Source organism: Aethalodelphis obliquidens, unplaced genomic scaffold, assembly GCF_003676395.1.
Source record: "Aethalodelphis obliquidens isolate GAN/ISIS:26980383/991018 unplaced genomic scaffold, ASM367639v1 scaffold38, whole genome shotgun sequence".
Taxonomy (NCBI): Eukaryota; Metazoa; Chordata; class Mammalia; order Artiodactyla; family Delphinidae; genus Aethalodelphis; species Aethalodelphis obliquidens.
The window spans coordinates 10326594-10350949 of NW_020837982.1; the positions used below are offsets into that span (position 1 = coordinate 10326594).

Below are 24356 nucleotides of genomic sequence, written 5' to 3' on the forward strand. Positions count from 1 at the left end.
GTAACCTTTTTTTTTTCCCTTTTGTCTCTGAGACTTCTTTCATGGTTGACAATCATAGCTTCCTTCTTCCACTACCTTTTCCATGATCCCTTACCCTCTCCCAGCACCTCAGCTGGTCAGGATTCTTTTACCGAGTGGGGTGACCCCAAACTTCATTTCTGCAGCATCCAAGTCCTTATGGTCCTGTCTATCTTGGGTCACCACAATGCACCACTGACCATTATATTATTGGACATGTGAGTGCTATCTAGCACCCCAGAGTCTCATGAATTCCAGGCTCTGTCTTCTTTTTCCCCATCGTGAAGCAACAGACCTATTTCCCTTCTTAATAAGAATCAGTCACCCCCAAAAGTACAATTTCCCATATCCCCTACCTAGTGGTATAATGAGGAGCCCAAATCAGCCAGGATTCAATCTCATCTTCAAACTGAAACAGAACCAAAGGTGTGTTCCCTGGTGGGTGGGTTCTTTCTTTGGGCACTAGAACTTCCAAAATCCAATGATCCCAAATTGTGCAGATGAAAAGGAAAAAGTCCTTACGTGGGTTATTAGGTGCCAGGTAAGAGACACTACCCTTCTCTGTCTCTTAGTCGTGTACATGGCTGTGGGGGAGAGGGCACCATACTGGTCACTGATTTAAGGTGTATCCTCACCTGTAGCTCAGGCATGATAGGTCAGGGAAAGGTAGTAAAATAAGAAATTTATCCAATTTCCAGCCCCCGAGCCCAGAAATAGAAATTTGATGTGTCTTTTCAGATATATTTATATACCTATAAGAATACACGCACATAAGTAGAGAATTTTTTTTTTTAAACACAGAATTTTCTCTGTAACATGCTTCTGCCTAAAAATGGGTCTTGAGGATTTTCTCATGTGGCTGCCCACCTCCAGTTTAACGGCTGCATGGTGTTCCAGAGTACAGATTTCCAGACTTCATTTAATGATTCCCTTGGTGATGCATTTTGAGATGCTTGTATCTTTGGCTTTTATAAATAATGTTGACGTGAATAGGCTTATATATACTTGTTTGTGCTAAGAAGCAGATATTTCTCTTGGTTAAATATCTAGAAGTAGAATTGCTGAGTAGACAAAACTATCTTAAATTTTTTAATTGTACAGATACTGTCAAACTGCTCTGAAAAGACATCACCAATTTATTTTCTCCCCGACCATGTATAAGGATTTTCATTTATTCTCCTTCACCAATAAACCTTTAAATGGTGGCAGGCTGTCTTAGGGGAATCCGCTCCTCCTGGGGAACCTTCCCTCCACTCCTCTGGACCTCAACCTGAAGCCAAAGGCAGGGGCAATCCTAGGGCCTTTTGGATTTATTCCTACCATATAATCTCAGGTTTTCAATCTACCATACTATGTTGTCTTTTTTCTTTCCTGACTTTGACAGATTTGTTATTTCTTCTTGCATTTTCTTTCTTCTAATGGTTTAGAAATTATGCACCTTGTTTCTATTCTTTCAGTGATTACCTTCAAAAGTTTTTATCTGGAAAGCTTTTATTATCTTATTGTTCTACATGATACTCTGAAATTCATAGTAATGGGACTAGGTATGGACCTTTTTTGACCCATTGTGCAGAGAATTTGAGATCCATTTCCATTTGAGATCTATGTCATTCAGCTCTGGGGGAGGTTCTGGTATTTCTTTTTTAATTGTTTTATATTATCAAAGTATATACACATAAGTACACTAGGGGAAAGTAAAAAATATTATAATCTAATTGAATGACTTAGTAGAAGACCTGGAAGAAAAAAGTTGAGGAAATTTCCCAGAAGTAGAGCAAAAAGAAGCATTTCTTTAGAGCTAGATAAAGGATGTTCACTCTCCCCAGTTCTTTGTGAGATTGTCCCAGTGAAGAAAGACAAGACAAATCAAACACATGAGGACTGAAAGAAAGCTGTCATAACTGGTAAATGATATGATTATCTACTTTTAAAATCCCAGAGAATCAGCACACAAATGATTAAATCTTAAAGATGCTAAATTTATATCTTTTGTTTTGAGATCTCCAGTTTGCAAAGTTGATGTCAGATGTTTGAAAACTTCTCACGTTTGGATATTGCTGGAGTAACTTTGGTTGTTTGTAAAGGTGGTAAATGGTGGTAACTTTGCTCATTTTGTCAAATATTAGAAAAGATAGATTGTGGAATTGTGCCTCATTTCACCTTATTGTCCAGGACGTCTCAGTGGGATATTAAAAGCATAATGCCTTTTGGCATGCTGTTTTCCCCCCTGATTCTTACGTAATCAAAAAGGATTGCCATTTCTTTTATGGCTTCTGGATTTCTAGCCTTGTTTAGAAAGAGCTCCCTATCCCAATTTTATACATTTTCCAAATTTTCTTTCTAATATTTGTAATGATTAATGTTTGCATTTAAATAATTGATCCATCTAAGGTTTATTATTCCTGTATAGGGCTTGAGACAACAGTCTGGCTTTGTTTTATTCCAAATGAATAACTGATTTATAAACTATATTATATTTTATCTTTTCCCCCAATGAATTAAAATGAGACTTTTGTCACATATTAAATTCCTAACTATATTTGTATATATTTCTGGACTTGTAGTATGTTCCACTGATTTAATTTCTTTTCTTGTGCTAATATCATACTGATTTGATTTTAGCAGATTAAAGTGACCTCTCACAATTTCTTAACCATAAATCTTATATATACTTAGACTTTTGTTCTTCTATATGAACATTAAAGTTATTTTGTCCTGTTCCAAAAAAAGTTTACTGGCATTCAGATCAAAATGACCCAACTATATGCTGTCTACAAGAAACTCACTTCAAATATGATATAAATTGGTTAAAATTAAAATATGGGTAAAGATAACTAGGCATGGCTTCCCTGGTGGCGCAGTGGTTGAGAGTCCGCCTGCCGATGCAGGGGACACGGGTTCATACCCCGGTCCGGGAAGATCCCACATGCCGTGGAACGGCTGGGCCCGTGAGCCATGGCCGCTGAGCCTGCGCATCTGGAGCCTGTGCTCCGCAACGGGAGAGGCCACAACAGTGAGAGGCCCACGTACCGCAAAAAAAAAAAATTGCATTATGTTTACATATAATTTCTGGAAGGACTGATATATTTGTAGTATTATACCTTGCTATCCGGAAACACAACACAGCTTATCATGTTATCAGGTCTAGCTGGTGTTTCCAAATGTCTGACGGATATTAATCTTTAGGATTCAGGAGCAAGAAATCAGAATTCTAGGAAATTCTCAGGAATTACTGAAATCACGTTATTCCAAAAATTTAACAATGCTATATTTACATTATTGAAGTGATAATGAGTTACTCTGCTAATACTTGGAGAATCTTCTTTATCAATAGGGCAATACTAAACATTTCAGAAATTTAATAAAACAAAACATACATAATAACAGATGCATGGTTTGTTATTATTACGAGCCAATATATTGCGACAGGATTATATATTTCAAAAACATGTAAATATGCCCTCCAAACACCACTGTTGAAAATAAAAGACAAGTAAAAGATCTTAAAAGCATCCCCCTACAGGGGAAGAAGGATTCTGATGACAGCTGAAACTAGTTTCATTAGAAATTGAGGCCAGGAGGAAATGGCACATTTTTCAAATGGTGAAAGGAAAGAACTATCAACCAGAGTACTATGTCCAGTGAAAATATCCTTCAGAAATTAAGGTAAAGACATTCTCAGTTGAAAGAAAACTAAGAAAATTTAATGTTAGCAGATCTACTCTAAAAGAATGACTAAAGGAAGCTATTCAGACTGGAAGGAAATGACACCAGAAGAAAACACGGATGAAGAGTAACAGAAATGGTAAATGTCTTGGTAAAATAATAGATTCTTGATCTCTTCTTGAGACATTTAAATATGCTTGCACAACACTGTAAATCAACTATATTTCAATAAATTTTTAAAAAATAAAATAAAATATGCTTGATGGTTAAAAACAAAGAAAAAAAGTAACATTGCCTACTGGGGTTTTCAAGGTATGTAGATTTAAAATATAAGACAACTGCAGCATAAAGAGGGTGTTTTAGTTTTCTAGGGCTACCATAACAAACTACTACAGATTGAGTACCTTAAACAATAGAAATTAATTTTCTCACAGTTCTGGAGGCTAGAAGTTCATGATCAAGGTGTCATTAGGTTTGGTTCCATCTGAGGTCTCCCTCTTTGGCTTACAGATAGCCATCTTCTCACTGTGTCCTCATATGATCTTTCTTCTGTGCATGCACATCCCTAGTGCCTCTTTTTGTATGTCCAATTTTCTTCTTTTTATAAGGATACCAGTCGGATTGCATTAGGGCCCACCCAAACAGCCTAATTTTAACTTAATCACCTCCTTAAAGGCCCTATCCCCCTAAACAGTCACATTCTAAGGTACTGGGGATTAGGGCTTCAACATATGAATTTTAGGGGAGACACAATTCAGACTATAACAGAGAAGAAATAAAGGATCTTTACAGTGGTAAAGTTTCTGTATTCCATTAAAATAATAAAGCATTGATTCTAGGTAGGCTGTAAAAAGTTAAGTATGTATTTTGTAATTCCTAGAGCAACCAATTTTTTTACACTACACAAAGAGATACGGTCAAGGACTTCCCTGGTGGGGCAGTGGTTAAGAATCCACCTGCCAACGCAGGGGACACAGCTTTGAGCACTGGTCCAGGAAGATCCCACATGCTGTGGAGCAACTAAGCCTGTGCGCCACAACTATGGAGCCCACATGCCACAACTATTGAAGCCCACGCACCTAGAGCCCGTGCTCTGCAACAAGAGAAGCCACCGCAATGAGAAGCCCGTGCACCACAACAAGGAGTAGCCCCCGCTCGCCACAACTAGAGAAAGCCTGCGTGCAGCAACAAAGACCCAACATAGCCAAAAATAAAATTAATTAATTAATTTTTAAAAGAGATATAGTCAAAATCACAATAGAAAAACTAAAATGGAGAATTAAAAATGTTTAAATAACCCAAAAGTATGCAGGAAATTGGAAACAGAGGAATTTAAAACAGAGGGAAGAAACAGAAAACAAATCATGGTAGATCTAAATGCAAAAATATCAATAATGACATTAAATGTAAATGGTCTAAACACATCAATGAAAAGGCAGGGAATGGATTTTTAAATGACCCAACTATATGCTGTCTACAAGAAACTCACTTCAAATATGATATAAATTGGTTAAAATTAAAATATGGGTAAAGATAACTAGGCATGGCTTCCCTGGTGGCTCAGTGGTTGAGAGTCCACCTGCCGATGCAGGGGACACAGGTTCGTGCCCCAGTCTGGGAGAATCCCACATGCTGCGGAGCGGCTAGGCCCGTGAGCCATGGCCGCTGAGCCTGCGCGTCTGGAGCCTGTGCTCCACAATGGGAGAGGCCACAGTGGTGAGAGGTCGGCGTACCGCAAAAAAAAAAAAAAGATAACTAGGCAAACCCTAATCAAAAGAAAGCTGGAGTGGCTATATTAATACCAAAGTAAAAGTCAGAGCAAATCCAATTACTAGGGATGAAGATGAACATTACGAGATAAAAGGGTTAATTCACCAATAAGGCATAACAATCCTAAATGTATATACACTTAACAACAGTATTTCAAAATACATGATACAAAAACTGAAGGAAATGAAGAGAAAGAGACACATCCACCATTATGGTTGAAAACCTCAGCACTCCTTTCTGAGTAATAAAACATGTAGACATAAAAATATAGAACTTAATACCATCAACAAACTAGACCTAATTGACAGTTATAGACCACTCCACCCAACAATAGTGAAAACACATTATTTTCAAGTTCACATGGCACTTTCACTAAGATACACCATATCATGGATCATAAAACAAACTTTAACAAATTGGTACAAGTTAAAATTTTATAACATAAGGCCTCAGATAAAAATGGAATTAAACTAGAAATCAATAACAAAAAGATAATTTAAAAATCTCCAAATCCCCAAAATTAAACCACACATTTCTAAATAATCCATGGATCAAAGAGAAAGTCTCAAGAGAAATTACTACAATTAAAATATAAACATATCAAAATTTGTGGGATGCAGCTAAAAAAATACTTAGAAATTTACAACATTAAATGCTTATCCTAAATAGAAGATCTTAAGTCAACAACCTAAGTTCCCATTTTAAGAAATTAGAAAAAGAACAAAACAAACCCAAAGCAAGCAGAAGAAAGGAAATAATAAAGCTAAGAACAGAAATCAATAAAATTGAAAACAGAAAAACAGAGAAAAATCAGTGAAACCAAAAGCTAATTCTTTGAAAAGATCAATACAATTGATAAACCTTTAGCAAGACTGACCAAAAAAAAAAAAAGGACCAAATTAATTTTATATTAATTTACTAATATCAGGAATAAAAGAAGGGATATTACTATACACTCAGAAGAGATTAAAAGGATAATAAAGGAACATTATGAATAATTCTATGCATAAAATTTTAACAACTTAAATGAAATTATTCAATTCTCCAAAACCCACAAACTACCACAACTTACCTAAGATGAAATAAATTAACTGAAGTGTTCCATAACGGTTAAAGAAATTGAATTCATAGTTTAAAACTTTCCAAAAAAGAAATCTCCAGGCCTAAATGGTGTAACTAGAGAATTCTACCAAACACTTAAAGAAGAACTAACACCAATTCTATGTGATCCTTTCCAGAAAAATAGAAAAGGAGGGAACCCTTCCCAACTCATTTTATTAAGCTAGCATTTTCCCTGCTACTAAGTGAGACAAAGATAATACAAGAGAAGAAAACTACAGACCAACATCTCTCATGACCATGGATATAAAAATCCTCAACAAAGTACTAGCAGTTTGAATCTCACAATAAACAAAAAGTATAACACACTATGACAAAATGAGGTTTGTTGCAGGACTGCAAGGTTGGCTCAATATTCAAAAATCAATGTAGTCCACTATATTAACAATATAAGAAGAAAATCCATGTAATCATATCAATCATTCAGAATAGCATTAGATGAAATTCAATACCCATCCATGATTTTTTTAATATTTATTTATTTGGTTGCCCCTGGTCTTAGTTGCAGCAGGCAGACTCCTTAGTTGCAGCATGCATGTGGGATCTAGTTCCCTGACCAGGGATCCAACCCAGGCCCCCTGCATTGGGAGCACGGAGTCTTATCCACTGCGCCACCAGGGAAGTCCCCAACCATGATTTTTTAAAAAACTCTCAGCAATGGGGCTTTGCAGGGCACTGGGCCATGCCGCCATATAATGGGGAGCGTTCACACGTACGCGCCCCGCGCTTCTGGATAGTGGAGCAGCCACCTTTGGTTTCCTGTGCAGATGGGCTCCGTGGCCTAGTGGCCCGGTCCCCACTGTCCGCGATTGCTCACGGAGGCCCGCGAGGGGTTGCCGCCAAGGTTTCCACCAGCCCACAAGCAAGAGCATGACAGTCATCCCCTCCAGTGTCTCTCTGGTGGCCATCCACGACTAATACCAGCGCCACCTGGGTTCCAGTTCCAGTAACAGCTCCCGCGGAAGTGCCAAGTACCCTGGGGAAGCCATCTCTCACCACCCCAGTCTCCCCAGAGCCGACCAGGGACACTGGTGGGCTAGCTTCTTTTTTGGGAAGTCCACTCTCCCATTCATGGCCACAGAGCTCTTGGAATCTGCCCAGGCCTCCACAGGTATGCTCAGCTGTGACCTGGCTCGGGAAGCCATGTGGAAGCAGCAGCCTGGCAAAACCAACTGCTGCCCTCCTCGTCCTGAGTGGCCACCACCAGCTGCCAGGCTTTCTTCCAAGGCACTAGGCTCATCAGAGCTAACTCCACCCCCACCCCCTTCCCCTCCCCGAGCTAAGCAGGCTGCAGCCAGTGGAAGCAGTTGGGTTTTTAATATCAAAACACCAAAACACTAAAAAGGAAGTTGAGAGAATCCCACTCTTTACTATCCAAGACACATGAGAGTCTTCCTGATACCCCACAACCCTGTGCCTTGCACCAAGTGGAAAATAAACTACAAGCAGCCATCAATCAGTCAATCAAATAAATAAATAAAATAGAAAACTAGAAATAAAAGGGAAATTCCTCAACCTGATTAAGGGCATCATATACTGTCATTCCACTGTTACAAAATAGACTTTCTCGGATTTTTTCTTTCCTGTATATTCAGCTATAAGATCAGTCTTAATTTCAGGTCTCTAAAGTGCAGTCTAAAATAAAACTAAGCTTTAAACTTGCATCCAGGGCTTCCCTGGTGGCGCAGTGGTTGAGAGTCCGCCTGCCGACGCAGGGGACATGGGCTCGTGCCCCGGTCCGGGAAGATCCCACATGCCGCAGAGCGGCTGGGCCCGTGAGCCATGGCCGCTGAGCCTGCGCGTCCAGAGCCTGTGCTCCGCAACGGGAGAGGCCACAACACTGAGAGGCCCGCGTACCGAAAAAAACAAAACAAAACAAAACAAAAAAAACTTGCATCCAATTAAAGCTTTATACAGCACCAACTCAGGATCTGCAGTGGCCTGGCTGTAGCAGACACTATCCGGATTCTGCTCAGATTCCTTCACTCTTTTCAAGCACACTGGTTTCCAATGTGACTTTATTCTTTTTTTTTTTTTTACATCTTTATTGGAGTATAATTGCTTTACAATGGTGTGTTAGTTTCTGCTTTATAACAAAGTGAATCAGTTATACATATACGTATGTTCCCATATCTCTTCCCTCTTGCGTCTCCCTCCCTCCCACCCTCCCTATCCCACCCTTCCAGGCGGTCACAAAGCACCAAGCTGATCTCCCTGTGCTATGTGGCTGCTTCCCACTAGCTATCTACCTTACGTTTGGTAGTGTATACATGTCCATGCCTCTCTCTTGCTTTGTCACAGCTTACCCTTCCCCCTCCCCATATCCTCAAGTCCATTCTCTAGTAGGTCTGTGTCTTTATTCCTGTCTTACCCCTAGGTTCTTCATGACATTTTTTTTTCTTAAATTCCATACATATGTGTTAGCATACGGTATTTGTCTTTCTCTTTCTGACTTACTTCACTCTGTATGACAGACTCTAGGTCTATCCACCTCATTACAAATAGCTCAATTTCATTTTTTATGGCTGAGTAATATTCCATTGTATATATGTGCCACATCTTCTTTATCCATTCATCCAATGATGGACACTTGTTTCCATCTCCGGGCTATTGTAAATAGAGCTGCAATGAACTTTTTGGTACATGACTCTTTTTGAATTATGGTTTTCTCAGGGTATATGCCCAGTAGTGGGATTGCTGGGTCATATGGTTGTTCTATTTGTAGTTTTTTAAGGAACCTCCATACTGTTCTCTATAGTGGCTGTACCAATTCACATTCCCACCAGCAGTACAAGAGTGTTCCCTTTTCTCCACACCCTCTCCAGCATTTATTGTTTCTAGATTTTTTTTAGAAGATGTTGAGGGTAGGAGTTTATTAATTAATTAATTTATTTTTGCTGTGTTGGGTCTTCGTTTCTGTGCGAGGGCTTTCTCTAGTTGCGGCAAGCGGAGGCCACTCTTCATCGCGGTGCGCGGGCCTCTCACTATCGCGGCCTCTCTTGTTGCGGAGCACAGGCTCCAGACACGCAGGCTCAGTAGTTGTGGCTCACGGGCCTAATTGCTCCGCGGCATGTGGGATCCTCCCAGACCAGGGCTCGAACCCGTGTCCCCTGCATTAGCAGGCAGATTCTCAACCACTGTGCCACCAGGGAAGCCCCGTTTCTAGATTTTTTGCTGATGGCCGTTCTGACTGGTGTGAGATGATATCTCATTGTAGTTTTGATTTGCATTTCTCTAATGATTAATGATGTTGAGCATTCTTTCATGTGTTTGTTGGCAGTCTGTATATCTTCTTTGGAGAAATGTCTATTCAGGTCTTCTGCCCATTTTTGGATTGGGTTGTTTGTTTTTTTGTTATTGAGCTGCATGAGCTGCTTATAACTTTTGGAGATTAATCCTTTGTCAGTTGCTTCATTTGCAAATGACTTTATTCTTAACAAGCAGCACCTGTGTCTCTGTCAGTGGACTGCCCTCAAGCTGCTACCCATCTGGGCACAAAGAAAGCAGGAAATATCTTGGAATTTACATTCTCGCCAACCATAGGCCACCCTTAACCAATGACTGTGGATGCAAGAGTTCAAATACTCCAGATCCCTTGTTTCTGACTGAGACAACTCTGAGATGTGACTGGCGTTTTCCCGATTCTTCCCCTGTGGGACTGAGCCTGTTATACCACCACCACAGGACTTTGCTTAATATTGCCTAAAGCCACTTCCTCATGGATCACTTTTACAAGAACCCTCATCTTACGGTCAACTTCTATTATACTCCTGCTAGAAGTCCTTCTCTTCCTCATCCTGTTCCCCCATATCCTTAATTTTCCTAAAAATACTTTCTAATGAATTACTTTCATAGGGATCTTCATTTCAGATCTGCTTCTGGAGAACCTAGGACAGGAGTCATGGACTGTTTGGTTCCTCTTTTCTTTCTTTCCTCTTCTCTTCATTGATCCTTGAGGGTTGGGGCAAGGGAGAGGAGAATTCAAGGAAAAGAGCTCTGTGATCTGGTGCTATTGTGGCGGTCAAATTGCTCTTCATGGCAGGCCTCCAACACTGGCCTTACTTGTGTGGTGCTTCAGAGACCCCTATGGGACCCTCTGCACCATACCAGCTCTTCACAGGGATGATGAGCTCTCTCGCTGCCCTCTGTGATGGTCACCATTAGTTCCTGCCCCAGATTGCAGCTGTATACCCACATCCTCTTTCAGCCTCACTGCCATGCAGTCCTCTTGGGCAGGGTCCTCTCTAGGTGGTTCAACCTTGATATCCATAGGGTCCAGTCAGCTCACAGGTTCCCTGACAGACAACCAAGTGTAACCCAATCAACTGATGAATGGGGCAGCTCCAGCCCAGGTTTATGTCTTCAGACTTCTGTCAAGGACGAGTCTATTTCTCCATGGTTACTCCAAAACTCCTCAGCACACATCCACAGCCTCCCTGCAAACTCTTCTTGCCCTTCTAAAATAGCAGTCCAATAGAGTGTGCAGCTTAACTACTATCTGGCCTGGTAGTGACAGACCTGTCTTACCCCCTTGAAGACAACTCCAGTCTCTGCATTGGTTCCCTTTGGACTCCATCATCTGGCCAATGGGGCATGGAGAAGCGTTCCTCTCCCTGATATGGAGAGAAAAAAAGTGTTGAATCTCTCACTACATCTAAGAATTCTCTTGAAATAATCTTCACTTACAGAGGCTGGGAAGAAGAATGGTTTCTTTTTTATCATCTCTTACTAAGTTGTGACTAGTCACGTTCAGCACCTCTCTGGGTTTCTTTTCCAGTTTGTTTGTTTTTTAATAAATTTATTTATTTATTTATTTTTATTTTTGGCTGTGTTGGGTCTTTGTCGCTGCGTGCGGGCTTTCTCTAGTTGCAGCGAGTGGGGGCTACTTCGTTGTGGTGCACGGGCTTCTCATTGCGGGGGCTTCTCATTGCGGTGGCTTCTCTTGCTGCAGAGCACAGGCTCTAGGCGTGTGGGCTTCAGTAGTTGTGACATGTGGGCTCAGTAGTTGTGGCTCACAGGCTCTAGAGCATAGGCTCAGTAGCTGTGGCACACGGGCTTAGTTGCTCCACGGCATGTGGGATTTACCTGGACAAGGGCTCGAATCTGTGTCCCCTGCATTGGCAGGCAGATTCTTAACTACTTCGCCACCAGGGAAGTCCTTCTTTTCCAGCTTTATTGAGATATAATTGACACATAACACTGTGTAAGTTTAAGGTATACAATGTGTTGATTGGATACATTTATAAATTGTAAAATGATTATCACCATAGTATCAGCTGCCACTTCCAACCCACCTCATATTTACCATTTCTTTTTTGTGGTGAGAACATCTCAGATCTGCTCTCTTAGCAACAGTCAAGTATACGATACAGTATTGTTAGCTATAATCACCATGCTGTACCTTAGATCCCCAAACTTGTTAATCTTATAACTGGAAATCTGTGCCCTTTGACCTATATCTCCCCATTTCCCCCAACCCCCAGTTCTTCTCTGCTTTAAATGTATAAGCACTTACCAACAATCATTCTCAGTTTGGGGAATTCAGCCAAATTTCTATAAAAACAGGAAAAGTGTCATTTAACCTCCTATCTCAAGTAGTCATGTCACTTTTCTCAGTTCCTTAATTGGGCTTGCCAACATTTTATTTATCACAGTCTTTTTAGAAATGTTTTTGTTAAAAGGATAGACAAACTACAGATTTGGAGAAAATGTTTGCAAACCACATCTCCAACCAAAGGCTAGTATCTAGAATATATAAAGAATTCTCAAAACTCAACAGTAAAAAATGAAAAAGAAAATCCAATTAGAAAATGGGCAAAAGATATAAAGAGACATTGTGTCAAAGAGGATATATGGATGGAAAATAAGCACACAAAAAGACGCACAACATTAGCCATCAGGGAAATGCAAATTAAAACCACCGTAATATATCACCACACCTATTCGAATGGCGCTAAAGATGAAAAAAAAAAATAGTGACAGCAACCAAATGCAGGTGAGGATGTGGACAAACCTCTCCAGAGGTTTTCCATATGAACCCGAGGGACACTGGGCAGGGAGGAACGCAGCGCGGGACACCAGCAGCAGAATTCAAGCAAGTAGCACCAGAATCCTCTTGATGGCCCCAAAGACCAACCACTGGGCTCCCAACCACTGGGCCCCAACCACATCTGTTACACCGTCTCCTTCCCGCTCTCCCAGATGAAAGAAGCCTGTGAGAGCCGGGTATACTGACTGCGAGGCCTGCACCAAAGGCACGTCAGTGGTGATTTTCAGACCTCAGGGTTAAAGGGAACATCCTAAAGAGAGAGAAGGTTCCCATCCAAAGGATCAGGCCTAGAATAGGGTCAGCTCTCTCCACAGCACATAGCAAATGGAAAACACGGGGTGAGGCATATGAAATGGTGAAGGGACATCATTTTCAACCTAGAATTCCATATTTCCACAAACGATCAATCAAGCTATCCAAAAAAGTCCCTTCCTTTTCCAGGAAGCTACTGGAGGGGATGCTTCAATAAAACAAGGGGATAAACCAAGAAAGAACACACAGATCCAGGGAAGAGAGGATCCAGCCCAGAAGAAAGAGGCGGTCCAGGGGTTTCCCAGGACTATCGGGAAGTCCCAAGAAAACTGGCAGGGGGAGGTGGGGGGGAGGGGAGAACGGGGGAGGGGAAGGTACAAAAGTGGATCAACAGGAAGCCTAAGGGAGCTTGAGCTCGAGGCCCGATTGTGGGCCCCTTACATGGCACCCAAGGCCATGATCAGAAGTTTTTGTCAATTATAAAAACAAATAACTGACTATAACCAGTTAAGATGACCACATCACTTTTAACTCCGACTTCTCCTTCACATTTCCCTCTGTGTCAGGTGGCCTTTTTTTAATCCAACTAAGAAGTTGGGGTGGAAATACAGGTTTAGCTTGAGTGCAGAGGGACCCTGCTATGTGCTCTGCAGTCACATCATTCATCCTTAGGGTTGGCTCACTTGCCCAGGCATGGCTTTCACAGGCACTGTTGGCATCCACTGCGTAGACTCACTTGGGGGTGACATGAAGGTGGGCCATGAGCTTCCCTGAAGCACTGACATCAGTAGTAAAGAAGAAACATGCTAGAGGAAACCCTCAATTATCCTTCTCTTCTCTCTGTGGAAAGTCTCCTTACAACACCTTTGTCACATACAGAAGTAAACAATAAGTATGCAGCCAAAAAGTGTGGGGAAAATTGATTTCACAGGTGTGTTGGAAGATTATTAAAAATATTATATCAGTTTTCTGTATTTTGTGATGTTTACGGTAGCTTTCAGCTTTTTTTCCCTAACTTAACAGCAATTTTATGCTTAATTTTGTATTTTTTCCTAAGGAGGCCTCTCCAAAATTGTGTACATTTCAGCCCCCATAAAACTTGGATTCACCCTGGTGGCTCTAGGAAAAAACCACAACTGAAGTGCTGGCTATGTGACCAGTTTGCACGTGCAGAAAATTATGTTGTCAGCCTTTTTACAGTTAAGGAAGACTTTGCAATTGTTTCAAAGAATATGAAGCAAATTTTTCAACTATTAACTTCAGAAGAAACAAAAGTTGTGCAAGAAAGGAAATGTAATCAGATTATACTACTTGGTTCAGCAGTTAACAATATTGACACAGCCATAACTGACACAGATTCTGAATTAGGATTTAAGCAAAAATTGGTATAGACTAAATTGGAAAATTGTGCCCACTTACGTGATGAAAAGTGACTAAATAATGTCTACAACTGATAAAGAGGTATCAGTTTGTGTATATTATTTAGAAGTATAAATGTCAACACTAAGGGAAACAGCTAAAACACTAGAAGTGGTTTCTCTAAGCAGCAGGAGTGGCTGAAGGAAACAGTTCTTGTAACTGCTTCCAGCCCTACAAGACTTTAAATTGTACGTATTATTTCTGTCATAATTTTTTAATTTAATGCCAATTGCATATATTTTGAAGGAAAAGTCCTAGAAAAATTTGCAGCTGAAAATTGGGAAGTCTTGACCCAGCACAAGCTTAGAAACAAAAATTGCTTGAAACATTATATGTGAAAACAAACAAAAATAGCAACTACTCACCCACCACAGAGAATGATTAAATAATATATGGCACATCCATACTTTGGAATTCTCTACCCCTGCTAAATTCAGTGAAGTAAAACCTCTCAGGAAAGCATAGATTGGATCAATGAGACACTGGAGAGTGAAAAAACAAGCTACTAATGACATGTAGTATCACATATATGCACATACACAGGAAACATCCTGACAGGAACCCTGTAATGGTTCATTTTTATGTGTCAACTTGACTGGGGCACAGGGTGCCCAGATATTTGGTCCAACATTATTCTGAGTGTGTCTGTGAGAGTGTTTTGGATGAGATGAACATTTGAATTGGGAAAGCAGATTGCCCTCCCTAATGCAGGTGGGCCTCACCCAATCAGTTGAAGCCAAGAAGAGAACAAGAAGGCTGGCCCTCTCATGAGTAAGAGAAAGGTCTTCCTGCCTGACCCTCTCCAAACTGGCACATGGAAACATTGGCTCTTCCTGGTTCTTGAGGCTTCAGACTCAGATGGGAACCTTGGGGCTCTTCAGCTCACCTGCAGAACTCAGGAGTTGTCAGCCTCCATAATCACATAAGCCAATATATCTCCTATTGGTACATATACATCCTATTGGTTCTGTTTCTTTGGAGACCCTTGACTAATACAATATCCATGAAAATTGTTAACTCTGCGGAGAAGTGGGAAGGGTGAGAGGAGGAGACTCCCAGTGTGCGTGTGTGTGTGTGCGTTTGAAACATTTTTAACTAATAGTATATATTACTTTTGTAATAAAAATAAAACCAACTAATCTAATTGATTACAGACTCTTTTAAGGTCAATTTCAGAATGATCTTGGAAGGTGCAGTTTACCCACTGTGGAGATTGTTGGAGACACCATGTGCTGGAGACATGTCTAGGTCTATCTGGGGTCATACCAATCCTCCTTCTCTTAGCACACCTTTGTCACTGACCTTCGCCAGCCCAGTTCACAGTTCCCAGGCTGACAGTGGAGCAGGGGTGTTCCCTGGAACCTCTTCTGGAGGGGATCCCAACTGCAGGGAAGCCCTCAGGGTATGGGCAGACCCTCCAGCCCCAGCCCAACCAGTTCCCCGCCCCCACCAGTGCCTTCCACGGGGCCTTCCTCTGTTTCAATCCTCTTCCCTCCCCTCCCTGACCCATGTCTTCAAGATTAGGTGTCAAGGACAGCCATCTAGCACTTAAGCTTTCTCTCTTCCAGACCCTCTCCCTCCCTCTTCTTTGTACCCTACAGTTCCCAGTTCCAAATAACCAAACCACGCAGAGTTTCAAGTATCTGTCCTTTTCCTAATCCATTGAGGAGGCCAAAAATTATAATAGTAATTACAGTGACTTTCAGAAGGAGGTGGGATCTCAGTCTCCCCAAGGTCTGAGCTTCTTCAACCACCCCCTTCTATCTCTCCTCAACCCCTCCCCACACCTCTGAGGACTCTCTTCTTCCTTTCTTCAAAATGCCCAGTGGAGGACTTGGAGGCAGGCAGGATGCAGGTCAGAGGTCTGCTGGAGGTCAGAGGTCTGCTGGAGGTCAGGACACCTAGATGGTGATGTTCCGCTTTATCTCACACACCCAGCGTTTCACTTGCTGGCAGAAATCGTCGTTCCAGCGGCCGTCCCCCCGGATCTCAGCACAGTCCTCGCTGCCCCCCAGCTCGTGCCCCTGCCAGTCATCTGGCTGAGTGGCAGCCCAGTTCCTAGGAAGGCGGGACAGAGCTCAGCTCTGGATGCCCCCTCATCCCAGCAACCCTCATCCCCACCTCAGAAACGCATGGCCTTGGGCGGTTGAGGGAGCAGCAGCTTGCAGCCTTGGAGTCTGGGAGTCTGGGGGGAAGATGGCTGGAGAATTTGGTCCCTGAGGGACGAGTGGGAGTGTACTGGGGGAAGAGACGAGATGGCCATCCCCAGGCCAAACTAACAGGGAGAGAGGAGGAGAAGCCACTTACTTATAGTTGTGCCTATAGTCTGTACCATCCACCCATCTCCAGGAGCCATCACTGTCAGTGAGGCCTATCCAGGTTTGAAAGGGGTTCGTGTGTTGTGCAATGAATTTCTGGAAAACAGGCAGGAGGGAAGTTTCTAGTCCCTTGTACTTCCACGCAGGCATCAGTTATGGTTCCCTCAGCCCTCCCCAGCCTGATCTGCTGCCACCTTGAAGCAGCAGCTCCCAACACTAGTTCCTTGCTTTTTCTTCTGCAACCATAGCTAGCATTTAGTGAATATTTACTGGGCTAAACCTTGCACTAAGTGCTTTACAAGGATTATTTTATTTAAATCTCATAAAGCCCTCTAAATTGGGCGCCCTAATGATTCACACTTTACATGTGAGGTCAAGGAACTCACGGTAATCGTGGAACCCAGAGCATCAATCCAGTGCCTGAGTTCATGACCGCTGCCCCCTGACCTGGCCTCCCGTTTTATTCCTAACGCACGGCTGCTAGACTCAGATTCTAGGCTTCTCCTTGTCTTCTGCTCACAGCCTCAAACTCTTGGATCCTGACCCCGGCCCCTGCCGCCCCCATGGGCCCCAGTTACCCATTAAGGATCTCAGTTTCACTCGCCTCTCATGTACACTTATCTGCTCCTGCTTCTGTGTATAGCTGTCATTTCTGTTGTTTTCCAGGCCCCAGAGCTTCCAAGCTTGGACCCACTGCCAGCCCTGTTATGACTTGGCTACATGGAGTCTAGCAGTCTGGATGAAAATAGGAAGATGCCCTATGTGCGAGGGGCAGCCCAGCCATCCAGCTGGCAAGGGCTGGGACACAAGTTGTCTTTGAGATAGCTTGCCAGGGTTCATGCACACCTCCTAGGACAACAGACATCCGAGCAGCTTTCTCTTATAGATATGGCCCTTTCTGGGAACTTAAGTCCCCTGGTTTGGGAGGGCAGCAGAGGGAGGGTGTGATCACCTTGTTTTATGAAGGAAACAGGAGGATGGGTGACCAACATGCACGTGTAGCAGTTCTCTTTGACAGCATACGAAAGGTCTCCAACTGCATTTGGAGGAAAATTTCCTAATTCCACTCTCATGTCCTAGAGACCCAACTAAGATTGCAGTTAGTCACCTCATCTAAAGGCAGATACAGTAGCACCTTTGAATTCTAGAATCCTGCAAATAGGTCGACATCCTGCGCATGAAGGGACAGCCCTCAGAGGCTGGTAGGGGTGCTCCCCAAAATCAAGGGAGTCAACTGCGCTGGAGGGAAAGTGACTGGAGACAAGATATTCTATTCGCTGCTGCCACCTGCCCCAGTGCCCTCTTCCCACCATCACAAGAAGCTGAATAACTGAACAAAGAATACAAATCATCAGTATCCAGGCCTCTGTGTTGAAGACTGAGGGGAAGAATGAAATACTGCCAAATGATTGAAGAAGATAGTCCAGAAGAATGCATCTGCCCTGTTCACGAGTAAATAACAGGCAAGAAAGAATTCAGCACATTCAAAGAAGTAGCACAGGGGAGTATTATCATGGAACTTGTGCAAAAATAGAGGATGGAAAGGAAGAGGAGGAAGAAAAAAGCACTGTGATATCAAAAGAGAGGTGAAAAATATACTTTGTAAAGAAGGCATGTTTCAAAACATAAGAGGATACTGGAGAACAACTTACATCCTCAAAAACATTGAAGAGGAGATGAACGACATAAAAATATGAAACAATATATCAAAGAAGAAAGATAACAATGAAAAGTAAAGGGAAGAAATTGAAGAGAAAATTTTGAAGTACATTAAAAACAAAAAACCCCAGCAATTCAGCAAAAAAAACAAGCCTGAAATACAAAAGATAGGCTTGAGAAAAGAACCCAGAATACAGAGGAAAAGAGAGAAAGATAGAAGTAAATAGCAATAAGATGATGGCTATAGGGGCAGACAATGGAGATCATTTTGGAAGATGTGCTCCAGAGGAAAAGAGAACAAATGGTCAAGAAAAAATTTTCAAACACAGGGCTTAAGAAAATCTTCCAAAATGTTAGAAAACCTAACTTTATGTGTTAAAAGGACTCTCCTGGCCTCAGAGTAAAAATACAGAGAGAATGAGCAACACTGAGATATATCTGGACGAGGTTAATGAAATTCAAAGACAGAAAAGACTCCAACTATTCGTGCAAACATTTAAGGAATGTGGGAGAGAAACGAACAAGGCATTATAAGCCTCAAAGTTGCTAAGAGACTAGTTCTTGATTGTTCTCAACAAAAAAAGAAATGATAATTATGTGACATGATAAAGGTGAGAGCTAACACTACTGTATTAACCATATTGCAATATGTAAATGTATCAAACCAGCATGCTATACACCTCAAACTTACACAGTGTTAAATGTCAATGATATCTCAATTTTAAAAAAGAGAAAAGAGTGAGGCATGTGAAGGTGTGCTGGTTTCCTCATCTTTCATATGGAAAGTTATATAACCTCTTATTTTTTGAAGCCAATAAGTTTCAGCCCATCATTTAAAGTTATGACAGTAGGGCTTCCCTGGTGGCGCAGTGGTTGAGAGTCCACCTGCTGATGCAGGGGACGCAGGTTCGTGCCCCGGTCCAGGAAGATCCCGCGTGCCGCGGAGCAGCTGGGCCCGTGGGCCATGGCCACTGGGCCTGCGCGTCCGGAGCCTGTGCTCCACAATGGGAGAGGCAGCGGCAGTGAGAGGCCCGCGTACCACAAAAATAAATAAATAAATAAAATAAAAAAATAAAGTTATGACAGTAATTACTAGTATAATGAAATACAGGCTACATCTAGTCCAAAATAACACAGAGGAGAAAACAAAAATAATAAATCTCTGATAGCAAATGGCAGAAAACAAAAGCAGCATACAAAACAGAAGAAAAAAAGACTGGATTAAAGATACGTATTTTAAAATAAATGTAAGTGAGACAGCCCAGAGATAAACCCACACACCTACGGCCAATTAATCTACAACAAAGGAGGCAAGAATATACAATGCAGAAAAGACAGTCACTTCAACAATTGGTGCTGGGAAAACTGGACAGCTACATGTAAATCAATGAAATTAGAACACTCTCCCACAACATATACAAAAATAAACTCAAAATGGTTTAAAAACCTATATATATTGGGACTTCCCTGGTGGTACAGTGGTTAAGAATCCTCCTGCCAATGCAGGGGACACGGGTTTGAGCCCTGGTCTGGGAAGACCCCACATGCCGCAGAGCAACTAAGCCCGTGCGCCACATCAACTGAGCCTGTGCTCTGGAGCCCGTGAGCCACAACTACTGAATCCGGAGTGCCTAGAGCCCATGCTCTGCAACAAGAGAAGCCACTGCAATGAGAAGCCCACGCACTGCAACGAAGAGTAGCCCCCGCTTGCGGCAGCTAGAGAAAGCCCGTGCACGGCAACAGAGACCCAACGCAGTCAAAAATAAATAAATAAATAAATAAACTTATAAAAAAAAAAAAACCTATATATGACATGTCACCATAAAACTCCTAGAAGAGAACATAGACAAAATATTCTTGGACATAAATTATAGCAATATTTTCTTAGATCAGTCTCTCAAGGCAAAAGAAATAAAAGCAAAAATAAATGGGATCTAATCAAACAAAAGCTTTTGCACAGCAAAAGAAACCCTTAACAAAAAAGACAGTCTATGGAAAGGGAGAAAATATTAGCAAATGATGCAGCTGACAAGGGGTTAATGTCCCCAATATAAAAACAGCTCATACAGCTCAATATTGAAAAAGCAAACAACTCAATAAAAAAAATGGGCAGAAGACCTAAATAGACATTTCTCCAAAGAAGACATACAGATGGCCAACAGGCACATGAAAAGATGCTCAGTATGGCTAATTATTAGAGGAACGCAAAACAAAACCACAATGTGGTATTACTTCACACTGGTCAGAATGGCCATCATCAAAAAGTCTACAAACAATAAGTGCTAGAGAAGGTGTGGAGAAAAGGGAACCCTCGTACCCTGTTGGTGGGAATGTAAGTTGGTGCAGCCACTACGGAAAACACTATGGAGGTTCCTTAAGAAACTAAAAATAGAGCTACCATATGATCAAGCAATCCCACCTGTGGGTATATCCCGTGGGTATATATCTGGAAAAGACAAAAGTTCTAATTCGAAAAGATACCTGCACCCCAACGTTCATAGCAGCACTATTTACAATAGCCAAGACATGGAAGCGACCTAAGTGTCCACTGACAAATGACTGGCTTAAGAAGATGTGGTGTATGTATGTATGTATGTATGTGTATACATATATATATATATATATATATTACTCAGCCATAAAAAAAATGAAATATGCCATTTGCAGCAACATGGATGGACCTAGAGATTATCATACTAAGTCAAAGACAAATATTATATATCACTTATGTGTGAATATAAAAAATAATACAAAGGAATCTATATACAAAACAGAAATAGACTCACAAACAGAAGACATAGAAAACAAACCTATAGTTACCAAAGGGGAAAGGGAGGCAGGGAGGGATAAATTAGGAGTATGGGGTTAACAGATACACACTACTATCCATAAAATAGATAAGCAATAAGGATTTACTGTATAGCACAGGGAACTATATTCAATATCTTATAATAACCTAAAATGGAAAATAATCTGAAAAAAATATATAACTGAATCACTTTGCTATACATCTCAAACTAACCCAATATTGTGAATCATACTTCAGTTAAAAAAAGAAAAGAGGGGCTTCGGGCTTCCCTGGTGGCGCAGTGGTTAAGAATCCGCCTGCCAATGCAGGGGACATGGGTTCGAGCCCTGGTCCAGGAAGATCCCACATGCCGCAGAGCAACTAAGCCTGTGCACCACAAGTATTGAGCCTGAGCTCAGAGCCCACGAGCCACAACTACTGAGCCCACGTGCCACAACTACTGAAGCCCACGCACCTAGAGCCCGTGCTCCACAGCAAGAGAAGCCACTGCAATGAGAAGCCTGCTCACCGCAAAGAAGAGTAGCCGTCGCTCACCACAACTAAAGAAAGCCTGCACGCAGCAACGAAGACCCAACACAGCTAAAAATAAATAAATAAAATAAATTTTTTAAAAAAAGAAAAATAGGGCTTCCCTGGTGGCACAGTGGTTGGGAGTCCGCCTGCCGATGCAGGGGACATGGGTTCGTGCCCCGGTCCGGGAAGATCCCACATGCTGCGGAGCGGCTAGGCCTGTGAGCCACGGCCGTTGAGCCTCCGTGTCCGGAGCCTGTGCTCTGCAACGGGAGAGGCCACGAAAGAGAGAGGCCCACCTACCGCAAAAAAAAAAAAAAAAAAAGAAAAAGAAAAAGAAATGTAAATGAGATAACACTCACCTCTTAAAGGCAAAAAGTCTCTAACATACTCAGTTGTTTTTTTTTCGTTTTTTTTTTGTTTTTTTTTTGTTTTTGCTGTACGTGGGCCTCTCACTGTTGTGGCCTCTCCCGTTGCGGAGCACAGGCTCCACACGCGCAGGCCCAGCAGCCATGGCTCATGGGCCTAGCCGCTCCACGGCATGTGGGATCTTCCCGGACTGGGTCATGAACCCGTGTCCCCTGCATCAGCAGGCGGACTCTCAACCACTGCGCCACCAGGGAAGCCCCATACTCAGTTTTTAAAAACCAAAAACAACTATACACAACCTGTAGGAGAAATACCTTAAGCTTAGCTGAACAGTAGAGCAGCATCACACGGGTGGGGTCGGGGGGGAGACCTTAAAAAATCTCAGTGCCCAGGATGAATCCAAAATTAACTAAATCAGAATCTTTGAGTGTAAGACCAGGTGTCAATATGTTTTAAATTCCTCAAGAGATTACAATATACTGCGAAGGCTGAGAATGACTCATCTATGAGACTTAGAAAGGTTGGAAATAAAAGGATGGGCAAAGATACATGAAGCAAATGCAAGCGAAATCAAGGACCAGTCTATTCATATCACATGAAGATGAATTCAAGGCAAAAAGCATTAAACAGGACACTGACATTCACTTCAAAATGATGAAGGTGGGGACTTCCTTGGTGGCACAGTGGATAGGACTCTGCGCTCCCAATGCCGGGAGCCCGGGTTTGATCCCTGGTCAGGGATCCCACATGCATGCCGCAACTAGAAGCCCGCCTGCTGCAACTAAGGAGCCCGAGAGCCACAACTAAGACCTGGTGCAGCCAACCAAATAAATAAATAATTTTTTTTTTTTTTTTTGCGGTACGCGGGCCTCTCTCTGTTGTGGCCTCTCCTGTTGCGGAGCACAGGCTCCGGACGCGCAGGCTCAGCGGCCATGGCTCACGGGCCCAGCCGCTCCATGGCATGTGGGATCCTCCCAGACCGGGGCACGAACCCGTGTCCCCTGCATCGGCAGGCAGACTCTCAACCACTGTGCCACCAGGGAAGCCCCCCAATTTTTTTTTTTTAATGATGAAGGTACAAACCCATCCAACATGAAGTTATAGCCGACATGAAATTTTGTGGACCAAATCACAGACTGCTGAAATCTTAGGTTGACCCACATGAAATTGATATTTTATAGGCCAATACTGATAGAATGTTGGCAATTTCAACCTGATTGGTAAAGCAAGGTATGTTTGGAATCATTCTACCATGCAGAATGTGTGGCAAGTTACTTAACCTCTCTGCTCTTTAGTTCCCTCATCTCTATGCCCCTCAAAGTGGGGATAACAAGAATGCCTACCCCATAGGGTTGTGAGGATTAAAGTAGATATATAAAAGTGCCTGGCCCATAGTAAGGACTCAGTAAATATTACCATTTACTTTTCCCAAAAATGCCCCACCTGTTCTAATTGGTTGGTTCTTCCCTGTGAACTTGCCATTTGGGGTTGTGGTCTGGTGATAGCATCAGGAAGGGAGACCTGGGGTGCTTTGGAGGAACCCAGTAACCCACAGCGGTGAGTCTCTGGGAATCCCGCCCACTCTGTTCCATTCATCCAAGGGACCATCACATGCCAAGGCCAGCACACAGCAAGCAGGGACTCTCAGTGGCTCCACTGTGTTCTCCACCCAAGTCCCGGCCCTTTAGTTCATCCTGCCACATATTCTGTCTCCTGACGTGCTCCTCATCACCCGGTCACCTGGCTCCTGTCCTTTGCCCCAGCTCCGGGCTGTAATCTCCCACCTCTTAGAATCAATGGCTTAGATTCCATCATGGATCTCCCAGATCTGGGCCAGACTTCTGCTTCTGGATTCTTCCTCAGGTTAGAAAAAATAACAAAACAAGCCTGACCCAGCCTCCCAGAGTTTGCATTCCCAAGGTTTCCTCCTGCTTTTGGGAAAGGTACGGTTTCACCTGTTCCTCTCTGGAGTTGATGACCACCAGGTGGGCGTCCTCCAGCTGGCAGTACTTCTCAGCCTCAGGCCAGGGCTTCCCTGAGCGAGAGAACCAGTAGCAGCTGCCTTCATAGTCCACCCAGTTCACGGGGCAGCACTCTGTGCCTGAAGGCATTGGGGGGCAGAGGGAGATGAGATCCAGCCGGACGGGACAGGCAGGAGGTACTGGAGACCCCCACACACCCCGCCCCATCCCTACCGTTGCTCTGGAGGAACGCCAGCTGACAAGCCAGCGTGCGCATATCCATCGGGAAGTGCTTCAGATGAAGCAGCAAAGTGGCATGATCTAGGGGCCAAAATGATGACAATGGTGTGGGCAGTGTGTGTGCCCACCTACCAGGACTCCAGCATTTGGCTGGGGAAACACAACACACACACACACACACACACACACACACACAC

General features: G+C 42.8%; 1 protein-coding gene across 4 annotated transcripts in view; it reads right to left on the minus strand.

The window, feature by feature from the left end:
- Positions 1-15926: 15926 nt before the first annotated feature.
- Positions 15927-24356, minus strand: part of ASGR2 (asialoglycoprotein receptor 2) — a 14252-nt gene continuing 5822 nt past the window's right edge. For 2 of the 4 annotated variants that reach the window (XM_027130266.1, XM_027130268.1), the window contains exons 5-8: positions 24154-24240; positions 23914-24059; positions 16601-16707; positions 15927-16351 (exon numbers count right to left, since the gene is read on the minus strand). In XM_027130266.1, the coding sequence (XP_026986067.1) occupies positions 16195-16351; positions 16601-16707; positions 23914-24059; positions 24154-24240 (497 nt within the window). In that variant the 3' untranslated portion in view covers positions 15927-16194. The remainder of the gene's footprint in view (positions 16352-16600; positions 16708-23913; positions 24060-24153; positions 24241-24356) is intronic. The other 2 variants (XM_027130269.1, XM_027130267.1) reach the window with 1 other exon arrangement.